The sequence below is a fragment of the Malus sylvestris genome, chromosome 17 (assembly GCF_916048215.2).
Source record: "Malus sylvestris chromosome 17, drMalSylv7.2, whole genome shotgun sequence".
NCBI lineage: Eukaryota > Viridiplantae > Streptophyta > Magnoliopsida > Rosales > Rosaceae > Malus > Malus sylvestris.
In genome coordinates, this window is record NC_062276.1 from 3420685 (window position 1) to 3444595 (window position 23911).

The 23911-nt window shown below is 40.4% G+C and overlaps 1 protein-coding gene and 1 pseudogene across 1 annotated transcript; both read right to left on the reverse strand.

The window, feature by feature from the left end:
• Positions 1 to 8050: 8050 nt before the first annotated feature.
• On the reverse strand, positions 8051 to 17678 carry LOC126610444 (uncharacterized; annotated as a pseudogene).
• Positions 17679 to 20098: 2420 nt separating this feature from the next.
• Positions 20099 to 23703, reverse strand: LOC126611670 (V-type proton ATPase subunit d2-like). Its single transcript, XM_050280044.1, has 10 exons — positions 23331 to 23703; positions 22367 to 22487; positions 21999 to 22106; positions 21773 to 21875; positions 21595 to 21675; positions 21394 to 21479; positions 21229 to 21288; positions 21085 to 21133; positions 20701 to 20835; positions 20099 to 20586 (listed from the first exon to the last, which is right to left on the reverse strand). Exons 1-10 carry the CDS (start codon positions 23509 to 23511, stop codon positions 20455 to 20457), a joined length of 1056 nt encoding a protein of 351 aa, XP_050136001.1. The 5' UTR covers positions 23512 to 23703; the 3' UTR covers positions 20099 to 20454.
• Between the last annotated feature and the right edge of the window lie 208 nt (positions 23704 to 23911).

A 23911-nucleotide genomic window follows, 5' to 3' on the forward strand; every position in this document is an offset into this window, starting at 1 on the left:
GACAGTTTAAAGCACAATGATTGATAATTCAAAGTATGCATGCATAATATCATAAGCAATTAAATAAAAACTACATATTCATGCTAAGGCTCAAGACATCGCCTTAGCAAAAGGAATCAGTTACGCATACTCATAAAGGTCGTACCCAGTGCACAAAGCTCCCGCTTTACGCAGGGTCTGGGAGAGGTGAATGTCGGCTAGCCTTACCCCCATTTACGCAGGGTCAGTTACGCATACTCATAATAAAAATATATATATATATATATATATATATATATATATCATTAACTAGAAAAAGATTGAAAACACTTTGTAGAATAAAGTCTGAAAATCTCTAAACTTTAGCCACATTCATCTCTCCAATATTGCGTAAAGAAGAATAAAACCACAATGGCTTATTTATACTACCTAGAAAATCCAATTCTTCCTAGAAAAGGACTTAGAATAAATCTAGGAAACCAAATAAATTGAAATAAATTAGAAAACATAATCCTAAATTGTCTAGGTAAATTCACCTAAAATCTGCACAGTCACATTTTGGACATATATCAGCTCCAAAACTGCCCCAAAATAGCTGAATCTAAAGTTTGGACTATTCTGGACACTTCTCTAGAAGGCCATGAACTCATCTGATATCATCTCAAGCTTCAAAAACTACATTTAAGCCCTAAAATGTCTTATTCGAGCAACGCGCACTGCTTCTTTAATTAATCGCCAGAAAATAACCACTTGAAAGAAATTGCTGAAATTTTTACACGAACAAGCTAAGGAACACAGGAACGTCCTCCAATTTGAATCACTCTAAAATTCGTCTGTTTGATCATGTTTTGCTCCATAGGAAGTTGAATATTCTATATTGAAAATATAAAGCAAAGTATTAAAATTCTACCAAAATAATTACCAAATTATACTAAGAATAGGATACAATATATAATATAATATTGACTTATCAGTTGGCACTACCAGTAACAATTCGACTCCCGTTGAGAGCCAGGGCCAAGCTCGTGATATCACAGATCGAAATTTTCAATACGAGCAGAGCAATTTTAATTGTAAATGTTCCATATACAATATTACTTCAAATCAAAACAAACAAACAAAAACTACATATTGTTGATCACCAAAAAGAACAAAAATAAAAGTTTCTGAAAGCCTATCATATGAAATTGCCTGCAACATGTTATGATGAGTTGCTGTTACTTTCGTCATCAATCCCCATCGCTCGAATGCTATAAGGCACTTCTTGAATAATTGGCCAGGTATTCGAAAACCTTGGAGAACTCTTCCTTTTCTTTGGCTTATGCTCCTCGACTTGTTGAATCATTAGCTCTCGGGCATCATTCCTCCCAAACTCTGTCATGGCGGCAGACGTCACATCTGTATTCGGAAGTTTATTCAAACAAGCTAACAGATGATGATATAGCGAAGGCGTGTCGTTCTTAGCAGCAGCAAACTTGAATAGCCCGTCATTAATGTTGAATTATAAGTCTCTAGCTGATTGAGTATTAGAAATAAGATGAGGTTAAATGTGTATTCACTTGTGCTAAGAATGCCAAGTGTGAAGTTCTTATGTGTAAAAAGGCCATGAGTGCCATGTAAGTTTTTTCTTTTATTATTACATGTTTAGATGTGTGGTTGTGATTAAAGCTAGGAGAGAGAATGAATCCAACAGTCACTAACAACTATATTCCTCACCTCAAGACTTGTGTGAGGGAAGGGTGTGCATCAGTATAATCAAAGAAGCACCTCTGTGACTTGCAGAGTAAGAAGCTGCCATTTTCCAATCTTCTTCTTCACTCTGTACCTCTTCACTCCTTCTTCTTTGAATTCATTCAGCTAGACAAAAATATCAACGTTTCTTAACATGGCCTCAGAGCCTAGTTTCGATTAGATCTGGGTGTGTTCTGTGAACTCAAACATCACCGTTTCTGGATTCGGTGAAGTTTGCCGGAGTCTGTCTGTGATCTAAGAACTACGTGTTTCTGGATTCACACAAGCTCACGATGGCTGGATCTGGGAGTGCTGAAGTGAGGACCCCGATCTTCTCCGGTGAGAACTACGAGTTCTGGAGAATCAAAATGGTTACCATTTTCAAGTCATATGGACTATGGAATCTGGTGGAAAAAGGGATTTCGGTTTCCGATTCGAAGAAGAAGAAAGCTAAGACTGATGAAGATACAGATGTTGATGCTGACGATGATGAGAAAATGGCTGCAATCTTCATGAAAGATGCAAAAGCTCTCGGAACATTCAAAGCGCAGTCTCCGATCAGATCTTCCCTCGAATCGCAAACGCATACTCAGCAAAAATGGCATGGGATCTGTTATATGGCGAATATCACGGTGGGGATCAGGTAAGATCTGTGAAACTCCAAAATCTTAGACGAGAATTTGAATACACTAGAATGCGTGATGATGAATCCTTGACTGGGTATCTTACTCGTTTAAATGATCTGATTAATCAAATGAAGACGTTTGGTGAAACTCTGTCAAATGAGATATTAGTTCAGAAGGTGTTAATCAGTCTCACTAAGATATATGATCCTATATGCTTAGTGATAGAAAACACAAAATGTTTAGAATCTGTTGAACTGCAAGAGGTACTAGCTATATTGAAGAGTCAAGAGCAGAGGTTTGATTTGCATTCCTCTGATGCAACTGAGAGAGCATTTTCTTCTCTTACTGTTAATTCAAAAGGGCAGAATCAAAGTTATGCTCAGTCTAGTACTTTTAAACCACAGAGAAATTGGAATCAAAAGGGTAAGAAGTGGGATTCAAAACCAAAGTTTCAGCAAAAATCATTCACAAATGTTGCATATAATAGTACTTCCTCACAGGTTATGGGTCAAGAGAGTGTAAAACCTCAATGTAAAGTGTGTTCAAAGTTTCATTATGGTGAATGTAGATATAAGGGGAAATCCAAGTGCCATAACTATGATAGATTTGGACATTGGGCCAGAGAGTGTACTGTTGGAAAGTCTATTCAAAAGGCAAACTGTACAAGTCAAATGGAAGTGACAGGAAACCTATTTTATGCAAATTGTGCAGTTGCTGAGACTAAGGTTAATGGAGATTGGTACATAGATAGTGGCTGCAGTAATCATATGACAGGAAATGTTGAACTTCTTGTTGATGTGAATACAAATGTTGCAGGGAAAGTTCAAATGCCAACAGGAGTGTTAGTTAATGTGGCAGGAATGGGATCACTGAAAATTGAAACTAACAGAGGGAGAAAATACATCAAAGAAGTTATGTACTTACCTGGTTTGAAAGAGAATCTATTAAGTGTAGGACAAATGGATGAGCACGGATATTATCTTGTGTTTGGTGGACATATGTGTACTGTTTCTGATGGTCCTTTTCTGGAATGTCAAATTATTCGTGTAAAAATGAAAGAAAACATGTGCTATCCTCTATCTCTAAGGCCTGAGAAACAACTTGTGTTGAAGACTAGTTTTGCTCATTGTTCTCTGACTTGGCACAGAAGATTAGGTCACCTAAACTTTGGTGGAATCAAGCAATTGAAGGATAAAGACATGGTTCATGGTCTACCATATCTAGATGAGTATGACAGAGTTTGTGAAGGCTGTCAATATGGTAAGCAACACAGAGAAAGCTTTCCTAGTGGTCAAGCACAAAAAGCAGGTGCTCCACTTGAATTGGTTCATGTTGATTTGTGTGGACCGATGAGAAATGAGTCTACAGGAGGAAACAAGTATTTCATGTTGCTTGTAGATGATGCAACCAGGATGATATGGGTGTATTTTCTTAGATTCAAATCTGAAGCTCTTACTTGTTTTAAGAAATTCAAGGCCATGACTGAGTTGCAAAGTGGTATGAGAGTAAAATGTGTAAGGAGTGATAGAGGAGGGGAGTTCTTATCAAATGAATTCAATCAATACTGTGACACAGAAGGAATCCAAAGACAATTGTCTCTCTCTTACACTCCACAGCAAAATTGAGTGGTTGAAAGAAAAAACAGAACTGTGATTGAAATGGCCAAGTCTATGCTTTATGACAAAGGAATGCCTTACCATATGTGGGCAGAAGCTGTGCACACTGCAGTCTACATATTAAACAGGTGTCCTACCAAATCACTTGATAGCATAACACCTTTTGAAGCTTACAGCAAAAGGAAACCAGGTATTGCCCATTTGAAGGTTTTTGGCTCGGTTTGTTATGTTCATACTCCATCCGAGCTAAGACACAAGCTAGAACCCAAAAGTATAAAAGGAGTCTTTGTTGGATATGCAAAATGTGAGAAAGGGTACAGAGTATTTGATCCAATCTCTAAAAGACTGATCTTGTCAAGAGATGTTGTGTTCGATGAAAACTCAGCTTGGGATTGGCAAAGAAGCACAGAAAGACATATGTCACTGCCTATTTATGAATTTGACTCTGTTGATACACCAAGAAGTGAGAATACAGAAAATGACACTCAAGTTTCAAGTGGTTTATCATATGGCATATTGGAAGAAGCTGCAAGTGGTATTGATGATACACAGATCAATTCACAGTCAAGTGCAGGTGTGAGTGACACTCATTCATTTGATCATACTCCATTAAAATGGAGAAAGCTGGATGATGTACTTGCTCAATGTAATATGTGCATTATAGAACCAGAGAAATATGAAGATGCGGCTAAGGATGAGTCTTGGATGAATGCTATGAAGGATGAGCTCTCCATGATTGAAAAGAATGCAACCTGGGAGTTAGTAGACAGGCCAAGTAACAAGCCTATAATTGGAGTAAAATGGGTGTTTAAAACCAAACTCAACCTGGATGGAACTGTGCAAAAGAACAAGGCAAGGCTTGTTGCAAAGGGATATGCCCAGAAACCAGGAATAGACTACAATGAGACCTTTGCTCCTATTGCTCGGTTGGATACAATCAGAACCCTTATAGCATTGGCTGCACAAAAGAGTTAGAAACTCTATCAACTTGATGTCAAATCTGCTTTTTTAAATGGTGTTCTTGAAGAGGAGGTTTATGTAGAGCAGCCTGATGGTTTTGTAGCTAAAGGGGAGGAAAACAGAGTATATAAACTTCACAAAGCCTTGTATGGTCTAAAATAGGCACCACGGGCCTGGTATGGAGAGATTGATACATATTTCTCATAGTGTGGTTTTACAAGAAGTTTAAGTGAACCAACATTGTACATCAAGGCAGAAGAGAAAGACATTTTGATTGTGTCGATCTATGTGGATGACATAATCTATACTGGGAGTAACAAGCAAATGCTTGAAGAATTCAAGGAAGACATGAAACAAAAGTATGAGATGACTGATTTGGGTCTTCTCCATCATTTCCTTGGAATGGGAATAATTCAAACAACTTCAAGCATTTTCATCCACCAAAAGAAATATGCAAGCTCCTTATTAGACAAATTTGGTCTGAAAGAGTGCAAACCTGTGCTTACTCCACTTGTTGCAACTGAGAAGTTAACCACGGATGATGGAAGTGGTGCAGCAAGTGAAGAGTTATACAGAAGTATGGTGGGAAATCTCCTATATCTCACTGCAACCAGGCCTGATATTATGTATGCATCCAGTCTGTTAGCCAGATTTATGCACTGTCCTACCAGTAAGCATGTTGGAACTGCTAAAAGAGTGCTAAGATACATTAAGGGCACCCTAAATTATGGTTTGGAATATGTGAAGGGTAAGAACTCAATGTTAATTGGGTTCTGTGATAGTGACTGGAGTGGATCAATTGAAGACAGTAAAAGTACTTCTAGTTATGCCTTCTCATTTGGCAGTGGAGTATTCTCATGGGCATCCGTGAAGCAAAATTGTGTAGCCCTTTCCACCGCAGAGGCAGAGTACATCAGTGCTTCAGAAGCAACTACTCAAGCCATTTGGTTGAGATTTGTTCTTGAAGACTTTGGTGAATTTCAAACCGAAGCCACTCCAGTGCACTGTGACAACACCTTAGCAATTGCAATCACCAAGAACTCTGTGTTCCATCAAAAGACCAAACACATTAACAGAAGATACCATTTCATCAAGGATGCACTGAAGGATGGCATCATTGATCTGGTGTACTGTCCAACTAAGGAGCAACTAGCTGATATTTTCACAAAACCTCTGCCTAAAGATCGGTTCAAATATCTCAGGAGCATGCTTGGAGTGAAATCAGCTCAAGACTTAAAGGGGAGTGTTGAATTATAAGTCTCTAGCTGATTGAGTATTAGAAATAAGATGAGGTTAAATGTGTATTCACTTGTGCTAAGAATGCCAAGTGTGAAGTTCTTATGTGTAAAAAGGCCATGAGTGCCATGTGAGTTTTTTCTTTTATTATTACATGTTTAGATGTGTGGCTGTGATTAAAGCTAGGAGAGAGAATGAATCCAACAGTCACTAACAACTATATTCCTCACCTCACGACTTGTGTGAGGGAAGGGTGTGCATCAGTATAATCAAAGAAGCACCTCTGTGACTTGCAGAGTAAGAAGCTGCCATTTTCCAATCTTCTTCTTCACTCTGTACCTCTTCACTCCTTCTTCTTTGAATTCATTCAGCTAGACAAAAATATCAACGTTTCTTAACAAGAGCTTCAACACAGGCCTTCAGTGAAGAGACATATGATGTAAACCAAGCACACGATTTTGGAATTTCGGTTTCGAGCTTAGAGTAGGTAGTAAGCTGGTGTGGCCGTGTGAGTCGCTGCAGAACACTTCGTAGGGCACTTTTACTGTCCCCATGGTTCCCTTTTCGGCCTCATGATACTCCGACACGATTCTCATATTTCTCATTAGGCAGTGAAACGAACGAGGCAACAAGTTGTGGCCTCATATCTCTTTATCTGTTAGCCTCTGAATTTCAGAGTACCATACTTCTTTTCCAAAAACCTTGATTCCGGCCTCCAACTTAGCTATTCCAGCTCAGGTAGTTCCCCTCAGCGTGAACGAATGACCCGTGATTGTCTTTGCCTCATTGCCATCAGAACCATCACTATTCGAAGAATATTTTGAAGAACCTTTGGAGCTTGATCTATGGACATTTTTGGAGGAACATCTAGACAAGGTGGAGCGTTTTAGCGGCAGTGAACGAATGAGCTTGTTTGTTCAGTGAACAGCTTGAGCTTGTTCAAGTTTTCTTCAATTTCCTCCAATTTTCTCCACAGAAGATTGTATTTGATCCTTATTGGCATCAAGCATCTTAGAAACCTCTAAACAACAAGGACCTACGGCCTGCCTAGATGCTACGACACCTCCTGTGAAGAAGAACCGAAGCTCGTCGGATTTGAAGCATGAAATTTACCTGGGGTTGATATTTTTGACCTTCTCACCACCAACCTTTGCAAGCTTTTGGAAATGTATGAAAGAAATATTTGTTATGATAAAAAAAAAAGGAAAATAATCCAATAAATTAAGTTATAACATCTACAAATATTTAAATGTCATATGGTATACAACATCTACAAGTAAAATCTGTTCACTCATCTGAACTATCGGTATCCCTGTAATGTTAGATTATAGTTTACGCATTGAATCAATGGAGATTGTTTGAATTTCTGGAAGAAAAATGAAAGTAAAATTTCTAGAGAGAATTCCAGTGAGGAGAGCCAAACTGATTTCATTGATTCTCAGTTCTCATTCCAATATGAGAATGGAAAATGACCGTTACAACCAGAAAGGAATAATCCTCTTTCTCCCTTCTAACGGAAGGAAATGATCACATCCATCCATGTCATCTATCATATGAGATAATTACATACGTCACAAAATATCACTATACGTCACAAAATATCACTCACTCTAACAATATGTTTGGATGAAGAAATTTAAGATTACTAAGGAATATTAAAATGACAAAAATTTAAATGATGGAATTTTATTCTATAGAATTTGTGAATTTTCTTGTTTGGGTAACCTAAAAGAACAATAGAATTGAATACGAAATTTGTTGTTTTTAAACTCTCAATCATGTAAATTGGAAAATGACACCTATTTACATGAGATTTAAATTTGGGAATTGGAGGTCTCAAATTCCAAGTTTTTTTCATGTGGAAATTCTAAATTTCTATGTTTATGAATCCAAACAAGGGAATTAGTGCATGTCAATTTATAAATTATGTCTTTAATCCAAATTCCAAGTTTATTTCCCTCATCCAAACGTAATGTAACTTACTCTAGAGCATCCATTTGGAATATGATCCAATGGCTCTGATTAAAACAAGTAAAATGGCTAAATTTATTCTCTGCTAATACGCTTACACACTAACATGCAAGACTATCAAATCCAAAACCTTGTAGCAGGAGGTTCATCGCGATTCATGTCAGTGCAAGAAGCATCTATGAAATCCCTAAAGCGTAAACATCCTCTCACATCATCGCGAACATTGACGATTCCAGTAACTATTCGACTCCATTTACAGCTAGGGCACCAAGCTCAGATCTTCTATTTGTTACACCTTCTGGACCACAGGTCAAGGAATTGGTTCGGGCATCAGTGTCGGCCTCCCAAATTTTAACATGCCGATCCTTCGGGCTTCCGGTGACTATTTTGTATGGGTCCATGTGCAAGTAATTCACCGGCCCCTTGTGTCCAGCCTCTAACTCCGCTATTGGTTCTGATTTCTGGGTGCCATAGTTCATCCTTATATCGTAAAGCATCGCTCTGCATAATTAAGAAAACTTCATTTTTCAACAATGTCAAGATTATGACTAGAACAAACTTCAACCTTTTGTTAGATATGGCACACAATACGAATGAAACCAAGGGAATTCTACTCTTCGTACCTGCCATGGCTGCCTATGCAGAATAAAGATTTGGAAGGCATTGCCTGAAAAGAACATATCTTTGCATCCACTGCAGCAATGGCAACTTTTTCCTTTTTCCTCAAATCAATTGCCGTAATGGAGGAACCAGCAGCAACATAGACCAAATGTTCATGACACTTCATGTCTATAGGGGCACCAAGAGTAGAAGTCATCCCCACACAGCATGAAGAACGAGCATTTGTATCCCACACACTCACCTGTTAGAAACCACAATCATCACATATCCAATGAGAGAGTAACAGAATTCACCGTTGTATGGCTGATTGGCGATTACTAGCGAAGGATAAAAGAGAATACCTTAGAATCTCTTGAAACGGTTACCAAGTGAGAGGTGTTGTGCCTGCCATTAAGACCAAAACACATAGATCAGTCTTATGGGAAAATTTGTCACCCGAAGCACAATAAACTTCTTTAGACAAATCACATATGAGATGTAGTAGATATCTACAAATTATCTTCGAAGTTGAATCAGCTTATCGATGAACAAGAAGTTTATTTAGTATTACTGAAAAGAAACATAAAATCTCCTCAAAGGACCAACTCATACCCAGCAACAGACATCAATCGAATGGGCTTCTCACGCCCATAGGAAGTAGCCTTTAAAGCATGTTGGCCACGCCTCCCACAGGAGCTAAGAGACCAAAGGCTAACATTGCCATCTTTCCCTCCACTTGCCAATACTTTTCCTGTTCCATCGCCTAACAACTTATCTGACAATGCTGAAATGGGGCCAATGGAACCTCTAAAACATCTACGGCAAGCACCCTATGACAAAATAATGAGATTAAGACCTTTAGGAGAAAGTTGAAATCATAACCTAGAAAATAAGCAATCATTCTCCTTACGTCCCTAATATTGAACTCAACACAGAACTGAAAACTCTGATGATGGTATTACAGTACAATAATAGTAATTGAATCGCATAGATAAATCATGGATTACATGAACAAATATTTAATAGACTGGTGTAGAGGAAAAGATCATGAGTGTAACTTATTAGACCAAACTGCCACTTACGAAGTAAAGTTTTTTACTTTAGACGGAGTTTTAGCTTTGAAAATCAATCCATGTGGATGAAAGGCCAAAAATGCACCATTAGCATCAAAACAGAACAGTAAGATTTCAGGGAGACATTCCTGCAGATAAAGGCGCCATCTTGATTCTTGTATAACCCCTGAAGGGGTGTACCCGAGCCATTTCTAAACTAAGTAGGGCGCAAACGACAACTCTACCAAATCAAAGGTACGGAAAACAAACAATAGGAGTTTATCGTGAAAAAATATTCCGAATTCATGTAATACCTTCCACCATAGCCTAATGGAATGGTCAAGGCTTGAAGTTACCAAAACACTCCCCTCTTTCTGTGTTTCGTTTCGACATAAATATGTTTCATTCAGCGGAAACAACCTGCATTTTATGTCAATATTTCAGGAATAAAAGAACTTCCCTTGAGCCAAACTTAAGCAAAATAAAAGAAAACCACAGAGATCCCACCTCATGCAATTAATTCTTGCACTGTGACCACTTAGAGTGAGAAGCGAACCCTTCGGTTTAACGGACGATCAATCGATATTACTCGTATCCATGAACCCTACAACAACAACAACAACAACAACAAAGCCTTTTCCCACTAAGTGGGGTCGGCTATATGAATCCTAGAACGCCATTGCGCTCATTTGTGTCATGTCCTCCGTTAGATCCAAGTACTCAAGTCTTTTCTTAGGGTCTCTTCCAAAGTTTTCCTAGGTCTTCCTCTACTCCTTCGGCCCCGAACCTCTGTCCCGTAGTCACATTTTCGAACCGGAGCGTCAATAGGCCTTCTTTGCACATGTCCAAACCACCGGAACCGATTTTCTCTCATATTTCCTTCAATTTTGGCTACTCCTACTTTACCTCGGATATCCTAATTCCCAGTCTTATCCTTTCTCGTGTGCCCATACATCCCACGAAGCATCCTCATCTCCGCTACACCCATTTTGTGTACGTTGATGCTTCACCGCCCAACATTCTGTGCCATACAACATCGCTGGCCTTATTGCCGTTCTATAAAATTTTCCCTTGAGCTTTAGTGGCCTACGACGGTCACACAACACGCCGGATGCACTCTTACACTTCATCCATCCAGCTTGTATTCTATGGTTGAGATCTCCATCTAATTCTCCGTTCTCTTGCAAGATAGATCCTAGGTAGCGAAAACGGTCACTTTTTGTGATCTTCGCTAGATTGCTCCGGTCATTAGTGTGGATAAGTATATAAATGGATAGAGATAGGAAAGCAAACACAAGATGTACGTGGTTCACCCAGATTGGCTACGTCCACGGAATAGAGGAGTTCTCATTAATTGTGAAGGGTTTACACAAGTACATAGGTTCAAGCTCTCCTTTAGTGAGTACAAGTGAATGATTTAGTACAAATGACATTAGGAAATATTGTGGGAGAATGATCTCGTAGCCACGAAACTTCTAAGTACCGGAGTGTGGTATCGTCTTGACTTGCCTTTATCTGTCTCATAGGTAGATGTGGCATCTTCTCTGGAAGTACTCTTCCTCCATCCAGGGGTGGTATCTGTAACTGGTGGAGATGCACAAGGTAATGTATCAATTTCACTTGAAGCTTACTTGTAGTTTCATGCTTGGTCAAGCGAGATACAAACCATGTAGTAGGAGTCCCCCAAGTCGCCGAGCTAGGGGATCTGCTGAAAGAGGTGACAGACAAGGTAAGCAATCAGAGCTCCGGCTGATTGTTCACATTCTCCCTATCTTGCAGGCAGCATGAAGGATAAAGAGAAGAAAAATGAGGAGAGATGATATGGGATACTTTTGCTTTTGAAGAAGTAACTTTCCACAGGCTTATTCTTGAACTGGGCTGGAGGGTTTTCTGGTTTCCTCCAGAGTATAAGGCCGACTGAAGAATTTGAGGGTCAAAACAAGTCCATCAAATCTAGAGTACGTTCGACCCTGCTGATATGGGATACTTTTGCTTTTAATAGAGTAGTGGATGTATCGGCACGTGTGCTGTTACGCTTGTCTCCACATGCTTCCTTGTATCCTTCTCACTTGCCCTATCTGTTCCTCAGGCAGATGCGGTATCTTCCCTGGAAGCATAAGATGTTGAAGATGAGTACTCGAGAGCAATGCCAGGTAAGTAATCAGGTAAGGGGTTCCAGGCAGTCAGTTCCTGGCTGGAAGCTTGATTCCAAGTGCTGACTGATTGCTCTATTTCTCCTTGTCTTGCAGGTAAGAACAAGGCCAAAGGAAAAGACAGGGAAAAAGCATGATATGGGATACTCTTTCTTTTAACCCTGATGATATGAGATATTCTTGCTCTAGTATAGCTTGTTTACAGAGGTATTATCGGGGGGAAAGAAAGCTGAATATTTCGAAAGGCTTTGTTGGGAGTGCCCTCTCAGATAAGAGAAAGGGTTGAACATTTTTGCAGGTCTGCCTGTCCATTAGGGATGGAAGTCGACATATATAGGAGTCTCCCTAACATCAAGTAATAATGCTATTCCTTTACCCTGCTTGGTTATAGCACGGTAGTGGGAGCTGCTAGCTTCACATGTTTTAACTCTGTCAGAGCACTTTGAAAAAGTGGTTTGTGGTATCTGGAAAGCTGATGTTGCGTGTGAAGATTACAGACCTGTCGGGGGTCTGGCTCTCGAGATTCGGAGAACGATGCCTCTTCGATTTTTGAGAAAGCAATCCTGCTGGGGGTCTGGCTCTCGAGATTCGGAGAGCGGTGTCTCTTCGATTTTGAGAAAGTAATCATGTTAAGAGTCTGGCTCTCGAGATTCGGAGGGCCGTGCCTCTTCGATTTTGGAGCAAGCAATCTTGTTGGGAGTGTTTTCTCGAATGTGAGTAAAGGTTGGGCATGTTTGCTAGTCTACCTTGCCACGAAGCACAGAGGTTGACACACAGGGACTTTCCAATTATCCAGCAGTGGTACTGTTCCTTTGCCCTCTCTTCGATTTTGAGAAAGTAATCATGTTGGGAGTCTGGCTCTCGAGATTCGGAGGGCGGTGCCTCTTCGATTTTGGAGCAAGCAATCTTGTTGGGAGTGTTTTCTCGAATGTGAGTAAAGGTTGGGCATGTTTGCTAGTCTACCTTGCCACGAAGCACAAAGGTTGACACACCGGGACTTTCCAATTATCCAGCAGTGGTACTGTTCCTTTACCCTCTCTTCGATTTTTGATAAAGTAATCATGTTGGGAGTCTGGCTCTCGAGATTCGGAGGGCGGTGCCTCTTCGATTTTGGAGCAAGCAATCTTGTTAGGAGTGTTTTCTCGAATGTGAGTAAAGGTTGGGCATGTTTGCTAGTCTACCTTGCCACGAAGCACAGAGGTTGACACACCGGGACTTTCCAATTATCCAGCAGTGGTACTGTTCCTTTACCCTTGTGGGTAATAATATGGTAGCTAGACCTTCAAAATTTATGTGTCTAAACTTTGTTAGTGTTGTTTCTTTGCAATTCTTTTACCCTTCTTGGTCAGAGCGATGTAGTGGGAGCTGCAAGCTTCACGTGTCTCAACTTTGTCAGAGAACTTTGGCAAACTTATCTGTGGTACCCATGAGCTACTGTTGCGTGTGGGAAGTGGGTGATTGAACAATACGATTCATGTGCTTTCTACTTCGCCAGAAATCTTCGACAGAATGCCCATAATTTCCGCAAAGCTGAGTATGCGTGTGACAGGTGCTGACAAGGCTGGAAAAGTAGGTGCCTCTTCGATTTCTGAAATCGGCCCTCGTGGTCTCTGATCAGCCCAGCTTTTGAGAAAGCAAGCCTCTTCGATTTCTGAGATCGGCCTTTATGGTCTTTGAGCAGCCCAACTTTTGAGAAAGCAAACACCTCTTCGATTTCTGAGATCGACCCTCGTGGTCTCTGAGCAGCCCAGCTTTTGAGAAAGCAAACGCCTCTTCGATTTCTGAGCAGGCGCCTCTTCGATTTCTGAAGCTTCGTCGAGTGCAGATTTTTATAGGGGCTAACATTAAGTTCCAAAGCACACTTGAATATCCACCAGTAGAAGCTCCATTCTTGCACTTCTAAGATCTTGATTTGTCCGACCTCTTCTCTCTTCAACACCTTTGAAAATGTCTGGCCCCTCCGACCGTCGTTTTGACTTGAACCTTGTTGAAGAGGCAGCCCCGCCTTCTCCAGACAACATATGGCGCCCATCCTTCGTCTCCCCTACTGGTCCTCTTACCGTTGGGGATTCCGTGATGAAGAATGATATGACCGCTGCGGTAGTGGCCAGGAACCTTCTCACTCCCAAAGATAACAGACTACTTTCCAAACGGTCTGATGAGTTGTCTGTTAAGGATTCTCTGGCTCTCAGTGTTCAGTGTGCAGGTTCTGTGTCTAATATGGCCCAACGCCTATTTGCTCGAACCCGCCAAGTTGAATCATTGGCGGCTGAAGTGATGAGTCTCAAACAGGAGATTAGAGGGCTCAAGCATGAGAATAAACAGTTGCACCGGCTCGCACATGACTATGCTACAAACATGAAGAGGAAGCTTGACCAGATGAATGAATCTGATGGTCAGGTTTTACTTGATCATCAGAGATTTGTGGGTTTGTTCCAAAGGCATTTATTGCCTTCGTCTTCTGGGGCTGTACCGCGTAATGAAGCTCCAAATGATCAATCTCTGATGCCTCCTCCTTCTAGGGTTTTGTCCAGTACTGAGACTCCGAATGATCCCCCTCCGGTGCCTTCTCTTTCTGGGGCTCTACCGACTGCTGAGACTTCTCCTAAGCAACCTTTGTGAAGGCTCCCTCTTGTTTGTTTATTTTGACTCAAGTATATGTACATATTTGTAACTTATCGGGGATATCAATAAATAAGCTTTCCTTCATTTCAACGTATTGTGTTAAATACACCAAAGCCTTCTTCGCTAAGTTCTTTGAATTTTCTTTTGTTGAAGCTTGTATGTTGAAGCTTTGTGAGTGGAGCATATAGGTTGAGGTAGTGTTCCCTTAATTTCCCGAGTGAGGAAAACTTCTCGGTTGGAGACTTGGAAAATCCAAGTCACTGAGTGGGATCGGCTATATGAATCTTAGAACGCCATTGTGTTCTGTCCTGTGTCATGTCCTCCGTTAGATCCAAGTACTCTAAGTCTTTTCTTAGGGTCTCTTCCAAAGTTTTCCTAGGTCTTCCTCTGCCCCTTCGGCCCTGAACCTCTGTCCCATAGTCGCATCTTCTAATCGGAGCGTCAGTAGGCCTTCTTTGCACATGTCCAAACCACCGTAACCGATTTTCTCTCATCTTTCCTTCAATTTCGGCTACTCCTACTTTACCCCGGATATCCTCATTCCTAATCTTATCCTTTCTCGTGTGCCCACACATCCAACGAAGCATCCTCATCTCCGCTACACCCATTTTGTGTACGTGTTGATGCTTCACCGCCCAACATTCTGTGCCATACAGCATCGCCGGCCTTATTGCCGTCCTATAAAATTTTCCCTTGAGCTTCAGTGGCATACGGCGGTCACACAACACGCCGGATGCACTCTTCCACTTCATCCATCCAGCTTGTATTCTATGGTTGAGATTTCCATCTAATTCTCCGTTCTTTTGCAAGATAGATCCTAGGTAACGAAAACGGTCGCTCTTTGGTATTTCTTGATCTCCGATCCTCACCCCTAACTCGTTTTGGCCTCCATTTGCACTGAACTTGCACTCCATATATTCTGTCTTTGATCGGCTTAGGCGAAGACCTTTAGATTCCAACACTTCTCTCCAAAGGTTAAGCTTTGCATTTACCCCTTCCTGAGTTTCATCTATCAACACTATATCGTCTGCGAAAAGCATACACCAAGGAATATCACCTTGAATATGTCCTGTTAACTCATCCATTACCAACGCAAAAAGGTAAGGACTTAAGGATGAGCCTTGATGTAATCCTACAGTTATGGGAAAGCTTTCGGTTTGTCCTTCATGAGTTCTTACGGCAGTCTTTGCTCCTTCATACATATCCTGTATAGCTTGGATATATGCTACTCGTACTCCTTTCTTCTCTAAAATCCTCCAAAGAATGTCTCTTGGGACCCTATCATACGCTTTTTCCAAATCTATAAAGACCATGTGTAAATCCTTTTTCCCATCTCTATATCTTTCCATCAATCTTCGTAAGAGATAGATTGCCTCCATGGTTGAGCGCCCTGGCATGAACCCGAATTGGTTGTCCGAAACCCGTGTCTCTTGCCTCAATCTATGCTCAATGACTCTCTCCCAGAGCTTCATTGTATGACTCATTAGCTTAATTCCCCTATAGTTCATGCAATTTTGTACATCGCCCTTATTCTTGTAGATAGGCACCAAAGTGCTCATTCGCCACTCATTCGGCATCTTCTTCGTTTTCAAAATCCTATTGAAAAGGTCAGTGAGCCATGTTATACCTGTCTCTCCCAAAACTTTCCACACTTCGATTGGTATATCGTCTGGGCCTACTGCTTTTCTATGCTTCATCTTCTTCAAAGCTACACCCACTTCTTCCTTCCGGATTCTACGATAAAAAGAGTAGTTTCTACACTCTTCTGAGTTACTCAACTCCCTTAAAGAAGCACTCCTTCCATGTCCTTCATTGAAAAGATTATGAAAATAACCTTTCCATCTGTCTTTAACCGCGTTCTCTGTAGCAAGAACCTTTCCATCCTCATCCTTGATGCACCTCACTTGGTTTAGGTCCTTTGTCTTCTTTTCCCTTGCTCTAGCTAGTTTATAGATATCCAACTCTCCTTCTTTGGTATCTAGTCGCTTATACATATCGTCATAAGCCGCTAACTTAGCTTCTCTCACAGCTTTCTTCGCCTCTTGCTTCGCTTTTCTATACCTTTCACCATTTTCATCGGTCCTATCCTTGTATAAGGCTTTACAACATTCCTTCTTAGCCTTCACCTTTGCTTGTACCTCCTCATTCCACCACCAAGATTCCTTTTGGTGTGGGGCAAAGCCCTTGGACTCTCCTAATACCTCTTTTGCTACTTTTCGGATACAACTAGCCATGGAATCCCACATTTGGTTAGCTTCCCCCTCTCTATCCCACACACACTGGGTGATTACTTTCTCTTTGAAAATGGCTTGTTTTTCTTCTTTTAGATTCCACCATCTAGTCATTGGGCACTTCCAAGTCTTGTTCTTTTTTCTCACTCTTTTGATATGTACATCCATCACCAACAAGCGATGTTGATTAGTCACGCTCTCTCCTGGTATAACTTTGCAATCCTTACAAGTTATCCATGAACCCTAATCAACAAAAATTAAAAAACGTAAATTGAAGATTTTTTCCCAACTATTCAGACTCAAAATTCATGAAAGAAAATGGTGTGATATGATCATATATACCTGAGAGAAGACTATAGCATTCTTGTCCAATAATATGTGATCGAAACGATTTGAATTGGCGGTGCGGATATCGACGACATTCGGATCAGAAAACTTGAATTGCTGCGAATCCTTACGCATGGATAGATAGGCCTCCCTCACTTCTGGCTTTTGCGAGGAGGAGGACGGTGGTTGCTGCAGCCACCGCTCCCAGTACAAGCGCCGCCAGATGAAGTCGGAATATGCGACCATTCTGAAATATTTGCAGTTCATGGCGACGTTGGAGAGGTCCTGGAGGCTTAAGTTGGTGGCGCACTGAGCCAGCGAATCCACGTTTAGATCGACGATGGTTGTTGCCGGCGGAGACAGCGACCTCTTGTTCCGTTTCATTGGTGGAAATGGTGATGAGACTTCCATTGAAATTGAATCAAAACCCTAACAATTGGGATTTGAGAGTGAAGAGTACACAACTTTTGGTGATGAGAGTGACCGGTGACGCTTCCATTATTGAAGCTGTGTTGCATGCTGTACTGGGGAAGGACCAATATTCTCCAGCCTGGATCCCCTCTGGATCCATTACGTGGATCCTCACATCAGTAGTTCGTGTATCGTGCGATCAGAAATCATTTGATTTGTATTATTTTAAATTAAACATAAATAGTACTTAACGAAAATTGACCGCATAATAAACTATGAATGGTTGAGATGTGGAAATCCTAATCCGGAGGGTATCCTTTTCCGTAATTTTGAATCATATTATTACTGATTTATTGACACTGCATAGGGAATAACAACAACCCCACACACATCTCTCTACTCTCTCTCTCTCGCGCCCTCTCTCTCCATTGTTAGATAAAATAAGCCATAACAGCGTCGTAATAATACGGTTTAGTGACATTTTTTATTTATTTATGAACAGTATTTATAATATTTAAGAAATTGTCTATGTTTTTGTTGAAATATTCAAAAAATTAAGGATCAATATGAAAAAGCGTTGAAATGCAGACTTCATCTTATATCAACGAGATATAAATCAATCAATATTGATGATATTTACTGATTCACCACAAAAAAATTTGTCAGAACCTATTGCAAATTTTGAACTTTTGAATTTTTTTGAGAAACTTTCTTTAATTTCGACTAAATCTAAATAAATTGATATACCTAATTAAGAATTTCCATAATTTCTGTTGAAGGCAACTAATAAAAATATCAATATATATATATATATATATTCATAAATTTGCATATTAATATTTTAAATAAATAAGGTTTTATGTTCGATTCTCCCTAAATGCAAATTCGAACCAAGTTATTATAGCTAGCTTATTGTAAAGTTTAGCCCACTTCTCCAACCCTTGGTATATATAATATTGTTTGTATTAAAATCACTAAGGGCCTTTTGAGAAAGAACCTGAAATAACTAAAAGAGGTTTTTGAAAGCTAAAAGCGCTTATATTTTAGGGTAAATTACATAGTAGCCCCTCAGGTTTGAGGTCTATTACAACCTCATACAACATCTTTAAAACATTTCACTTTCATACCTCACGTTCTATTTTATTTCAAAATAATACATCCGTTACATTTTCCATCCATTGATCCGTTAAGTGCTGACGTGGCTGCCACATTTGTGCCACGTGGCTGCCAAATGTGTGCCACGTGGCAAAAATAATAATTTTTTAATTTTTTTTTTAAAACCTGAATCTTCTAAATTAAAAAAGAAAAAAAAAAGAGGCAAAAGGCAACCAAAACAAAACCTAACCCATAACCCAACTTCCCCCGACCCAACTCCCTCTCCTCCACCATCTTCAACTCCCCCGCAACCCCCACCCCACCCCCACCTCCCCCGTAACCCCCAACTTCCCCCGACCCACCTCCCTCTCCTCCACCATCTTCAACTCCCCCGCAACCCCCACCCCACCCCCACCTCCCCCGTAACCCCCCACCTTCTCCCTCTCATCCCTCTTCACTTCCCCGACCTTCGTCCTCTCCCGTCACCACCAAAACCTCAAGTTCTCCCTCTCCGTCACTTTCCCCGACCGCGGACAGGAATTGAGGGCTTGGGTCCATGGTGGTTTGTGGCCATCACCGACCTTTGAGTACGACACCGGCTTGTTCCACTCCAACGTATGGGCATGGGGGATCGACGAAACGCAGTGCACGACAACGAGGCCAAAATTGGAGGCGAGCTTTGGATTTTGAGATATAGGTTTTATTTTGGTGCAGGGGTTTTTAAAATCCGCGTTGGGAAGCTTGCAGATGTTGTGGAGTTACTGGAGAAAAAGCTGGGGAGAATAAGATGTGGGTTGGTATTTCACGAATTCATGGCGTCGCACATCCAAATGCGCCGTGGATTATGGCGTCGCAGGGTAGGCAGAGAATGAATTGGGAGGAGGAGATCTTGCAGGAGTCGCAGAGCTTGGAGGGAGGAGAGGGAAGGGACGAAGGTTGGGGAAGATGGGTTGCTGACGAGTTTGCGATGGTGTGGGGGGGGGTTTGCGGGGAAGTCGGCCGTGGAGAGAATGGATGAAGGGTTGTTTGTGGGTTGCAGGGGTGGGGCGATGGGGTGTTAGGGTTTTGCTTTTTTTTTTTTTTTTGAAATTTTTTTAATTTAGAAGATTTAGGTTTTTAAAAAAAATTAAAAATTTTTTTTTTGCCACATGACACACATTTGGCAACCACGTGGCACAAATGTGGCAGCCACGTCAGCACTTAACGGATCAATGGATGGAAAATGTAACGGATGTATTATTTTGAAATAAAATAGAACGTGAGGTATGAAAGTGAAATGTTTTAAAGATGTATGAGGTTGTAATAGACCTCAAACCTAAGGGGCTACTATGTAATTTACCCTATATTTTATATAAGTTTTATCTAAGAAGCACTGGTCAAATGCTTTTCTAGGAAGCACTTCGAAGTGCTATCCGGTTGGAATTTTAGTAAAATTTCAAGGTATCAATAAACACTTTTTGCATATGCCCTTACGAGCATAAGTAATTCATCGAGAATCAGAATAATTTTATTTCATCCAACATCCATTTTGGGTAAAGAAACATGCTATACAAATTTGAAAAAAATCTCGCTATAAGACTGCTACTATATAATATCTCAAATTACAATATATAAATCCAATTTATCCTCGCAACTGTAACATGTTCGACTTCAGAATATGAAATATTCCCTCTTTAAGTAAAAACAACTGGAATAATATATGCAAAAGTGCTTATTAGGGGGAACACCGGGATATTCCAAACAACGCAACCGCACCCATCTCTACAATTTGTTCGGGGATGAGATGGGGAGGAGATTTACAGAAGATCATGCCAAAGAACGAATGCTTATCTCTAATCCGACTAAAATATGAAGACCACGCTGTCGTGAACTCGGGACTTCTGGTTCTGAGCCACACACTCCGATATCCACATCAGATTTCTAATCTCCTGCTCCCTCAACCTCATGTATGCAAAGAAAACACCGTAATGGAACTGCAGGTCGGAGGGAGAAACAAAAGTGTTCAGTGACTGAATGGAGAGGAGACCCAAAGAAAAGTGAACCAGAATACGAAATAGACGTGGCTGCAAAGTAACTGCAATACAAACCTGTTGCTCAAATGCCAGGCAAAGCCTTTTCACCTCCTCTTCATAAAATGCCTTGTCAAGCAGCTGGCTCTCGCCATAGGATAGCTTTGAAAAAATAGACTGATAAGGAGGATATTTTTCCATGCAACCACGGACCTTCAACAAACAAGTTGTCAGCTTAGGCGAAACCGATACTAATATGTGAGAACGTTAAGTAAAGAGATAAGGTAATCAACTGATATTAGCATGTAACAGAATCTAGACCAGTGAACCCGAACAATGTCATAAAATTTTAATTTACTCCGTCTTGCCCCAAATTAGCAGACAGCCTTCACAAGAAGATGGAGCAATAATTCAAGTATCATTTTGGGCAAGAAATAAAACTAATTGAAGCACACAGCATACCTGATCAATGTCCTCACAAACAGCAAGTTCCTCGTGGCCATAGGGATAGCTGGACAAAATATGCAAACAGTTGTCAGCGTCGTCAATCCAAAATATAACATAACTTACAAGTCATCAACAAATCATTATGGCCGAAGAACTTACAGTAAACCAAAGCTAGAGTACAACTTCCTGCGATCGTCTCGAGTAAGCTCAGTTCCGATACTGCAGGGTGTGAACAAACAGCATGAGGCCATTAAAAGAAGAATGGTTAAGACCTCTGAAAATACGACATAAAGAAAACTTGTTGGCACCTCAACATTAACTTACCTGTTTATTGTAATATTGACAGCCCTTCTGTCAGCCTCAAAAGCAAGTAAGTCAGACATAATCTCTGCTGTGGCACCACCTAGTTTCTGTCCATAAGACCAAAAGCAAATTTATGAGAAAAAAAAAAATACAAAATATGTAAATGAAAAACTTGACAGATTGAAATATATAAATACTCTCGAGTTTGAAATCAAAAGTTACCTGACAAAACCTGTAAAAGTCTTCAAGATATGCCTTGTAAAGAGTGTTCCTCATTATTTCAATGTTCATGTCATCCAGGTCCTGAAAACAAGAATGATGAATAAAAAATCAGATACCTACCACAACAATTGAATACTAACCCATTGGAAAATAATAGTATAGGGTCACTAAATCATACATCGGATGTAATACATTCAGAAAAGTAGGGAGCAAGCGGTGTGTCAACAAGCACCAATCTGTAAAGCTCCCGCATATTCTGTGCAACCGCCAGGGTGGCAATGCTGATGAGAAAAACATGAACGAGATGAGATTTTATAAGAACGTCAAAGTCGTAGAAAACACTTACGAGTGAAAAGGATAAATAAAAGAAAATGGAATACATAGCTCTATGAAAATGACAATACCTGTCAAACATGCCCAAGGGGTGGCATTTTTCCAACAGTTCCTGAACATCTCTCTCATGCAAGGTTCCAGTAACAATCAGGACAACATTGTCTATCATGTGACCATATCTGGAGGAAGATAAGAAACATTAAATAAATTCCCAGTTACAGCTAAAATTTTACTGATGAATACCTATATAATTAAGGTTGTAATTTTCCCACGTCATAAGATCCTCCTGCCTTGCCGGAACAATGGCCTATTGTGATATGCTGACTAGTGAGTACTGGGCCAGCCTAAAGCCTAAATCACGTTTAGGTTTCGACATCTTTTCTCGTATTCTAATAAATAAAATTCAAATTACCAAACCGGAAATAAGGCAGGTACATACGTAATATACTCCAAAAAGGTTGACAAAGGTTCTGTAGCTTGGCATAGCATGTGCTTATACTCATCAACCAATTTAAGAGTGCACTTCTCCACAATTGTAGTTGTATGCAACGGGGAAGGTTCTGCAAGAAAATCCTTCAGATAAGCAAAGAACAATAATAGACCAGACAAGAGAGACCAATATATGGGCTTAAAAGTTAAAATGATCATGCACGTATAAATGTACGCTAGTATCAAAATCTCACCTGCTACCTTATGTCCCACATGTTATCCAAATTATTACTAGTACATCATTAAATTAACCAATTTTTTAACTAAACTTTAAACTATGATAACATGTATAAAGGAGGGACAATCATAAGATCTATTCGTTTCCCAGTAAGTTTAGCATATTGTTTCCTCTTCGGTTCCGCATTTACACAGTTCCTATCACGAACGTAATACTGGAATACTTTAATTGTCATGGTTAAATACAACTAGAGAAATACAGAGTGACATATCAACTCCACTCTAAATCACTTAAACATAAAGATCTATTTCAATCCATGACAGAAAAGTTTGATCTATTTCAATCCATGACAGGAAAGTATCAAACTTTCGACGTGGTTTTAACATTTTATTGAACAGTTAACCTAAAAATTCAAATTGAAATCCATCCTTAATGCAACCTAATATATTCACCTAGTGGCAGAATTTGCGCATTAAAAATTCACAACTTTTATAAGTCACTAAGATTTCGATCACGAAATGTTTCTCTTACTAATGCTAAATCAATGGAAACATCTTGAAATTTAAGCCCTAATTCAACCTAAATTTCAGATCGAAGGGCTGATTACTCCAGAACCCACGTCTTAATTTAATCATACGATCCAAAATTCAGTTCCCAATTGTGTTCATTTCCTCCATAAACAAACAGAAAGCTCAACGAAATGAAGACATTACAAAGAGATGCATACAAAACGCACCGTTTTGGAGGTAGGGGCCGTACTCAGTGGCAGAAAGGTGCATCTTGATATCATCGAGGGTCTCGCACTGGCACAAATTGTTGTAATCGGCGGCCGTGAGGAGGCCGGAGCGGTGTCCCCGCACTATGGCCTCCAAGTACCCGCCGTGAATGTTGAAGGTCATCGCTTCGAAGCCGTACATTTTCGCTAAAATTTACGCGATCTGCCACTGCCGATCCGAAAAATTGATGGCGTTGCGGGAGAGAAAAAGGGGACGATCAGGGAACCAGAAACCCCCTTCTGCAGCGAAATCTATGGAAACCCTAGCGATTTGCAGACGGAAGCTGAAATCTGGAAATTTGCAGGTTTAAAGAGGGAGAGACGATGACTGGCGATGAGAGCTGGAATGGACTATTAGCGGTTGTCAAATTACGCGGTTGCCCCTTTTGTTTTGCGTAATTGCCTAAAACCCTTTTCGCTCTGGCGGGTAATATTTTGGGGCTTCGTTTCCCGTGGATTTATTGGGCCTAAAGTAACTCAGCCTGGTTGTCCGCCTTAGATGAGCGCAATCAGTAGGCCCAAGTAGTTTTCTTAAGAACATT

What these genes read in the sequence shown, in the direction of transcription:
- LOC126611670 (XM_050280044.1), bottom strand. Translation starts at nt 23,511, where the DNA reads ATGTACGGCTTCGAAGCGATGACCTTCAACATTCACGGCGGGTACTTG. An exon ending in GTCAATATTACAATAAACAG is followed by an intron (nt 21,289 to 21,393) that starts GTAAGTTAATGT and finishes CACACCCTGCAG; the next exon opens with TATCGGAACTGAGCTTACTC. An exon ending in TTTGTGAGGACATTGATCAG is followed by an intron (nt 20,836 to 21,084) that starts GTATGCTGTGTG and finishes TGTTTGTTGAAG; the next exon opens with GTCCGTGGTTGCATGGAAAA.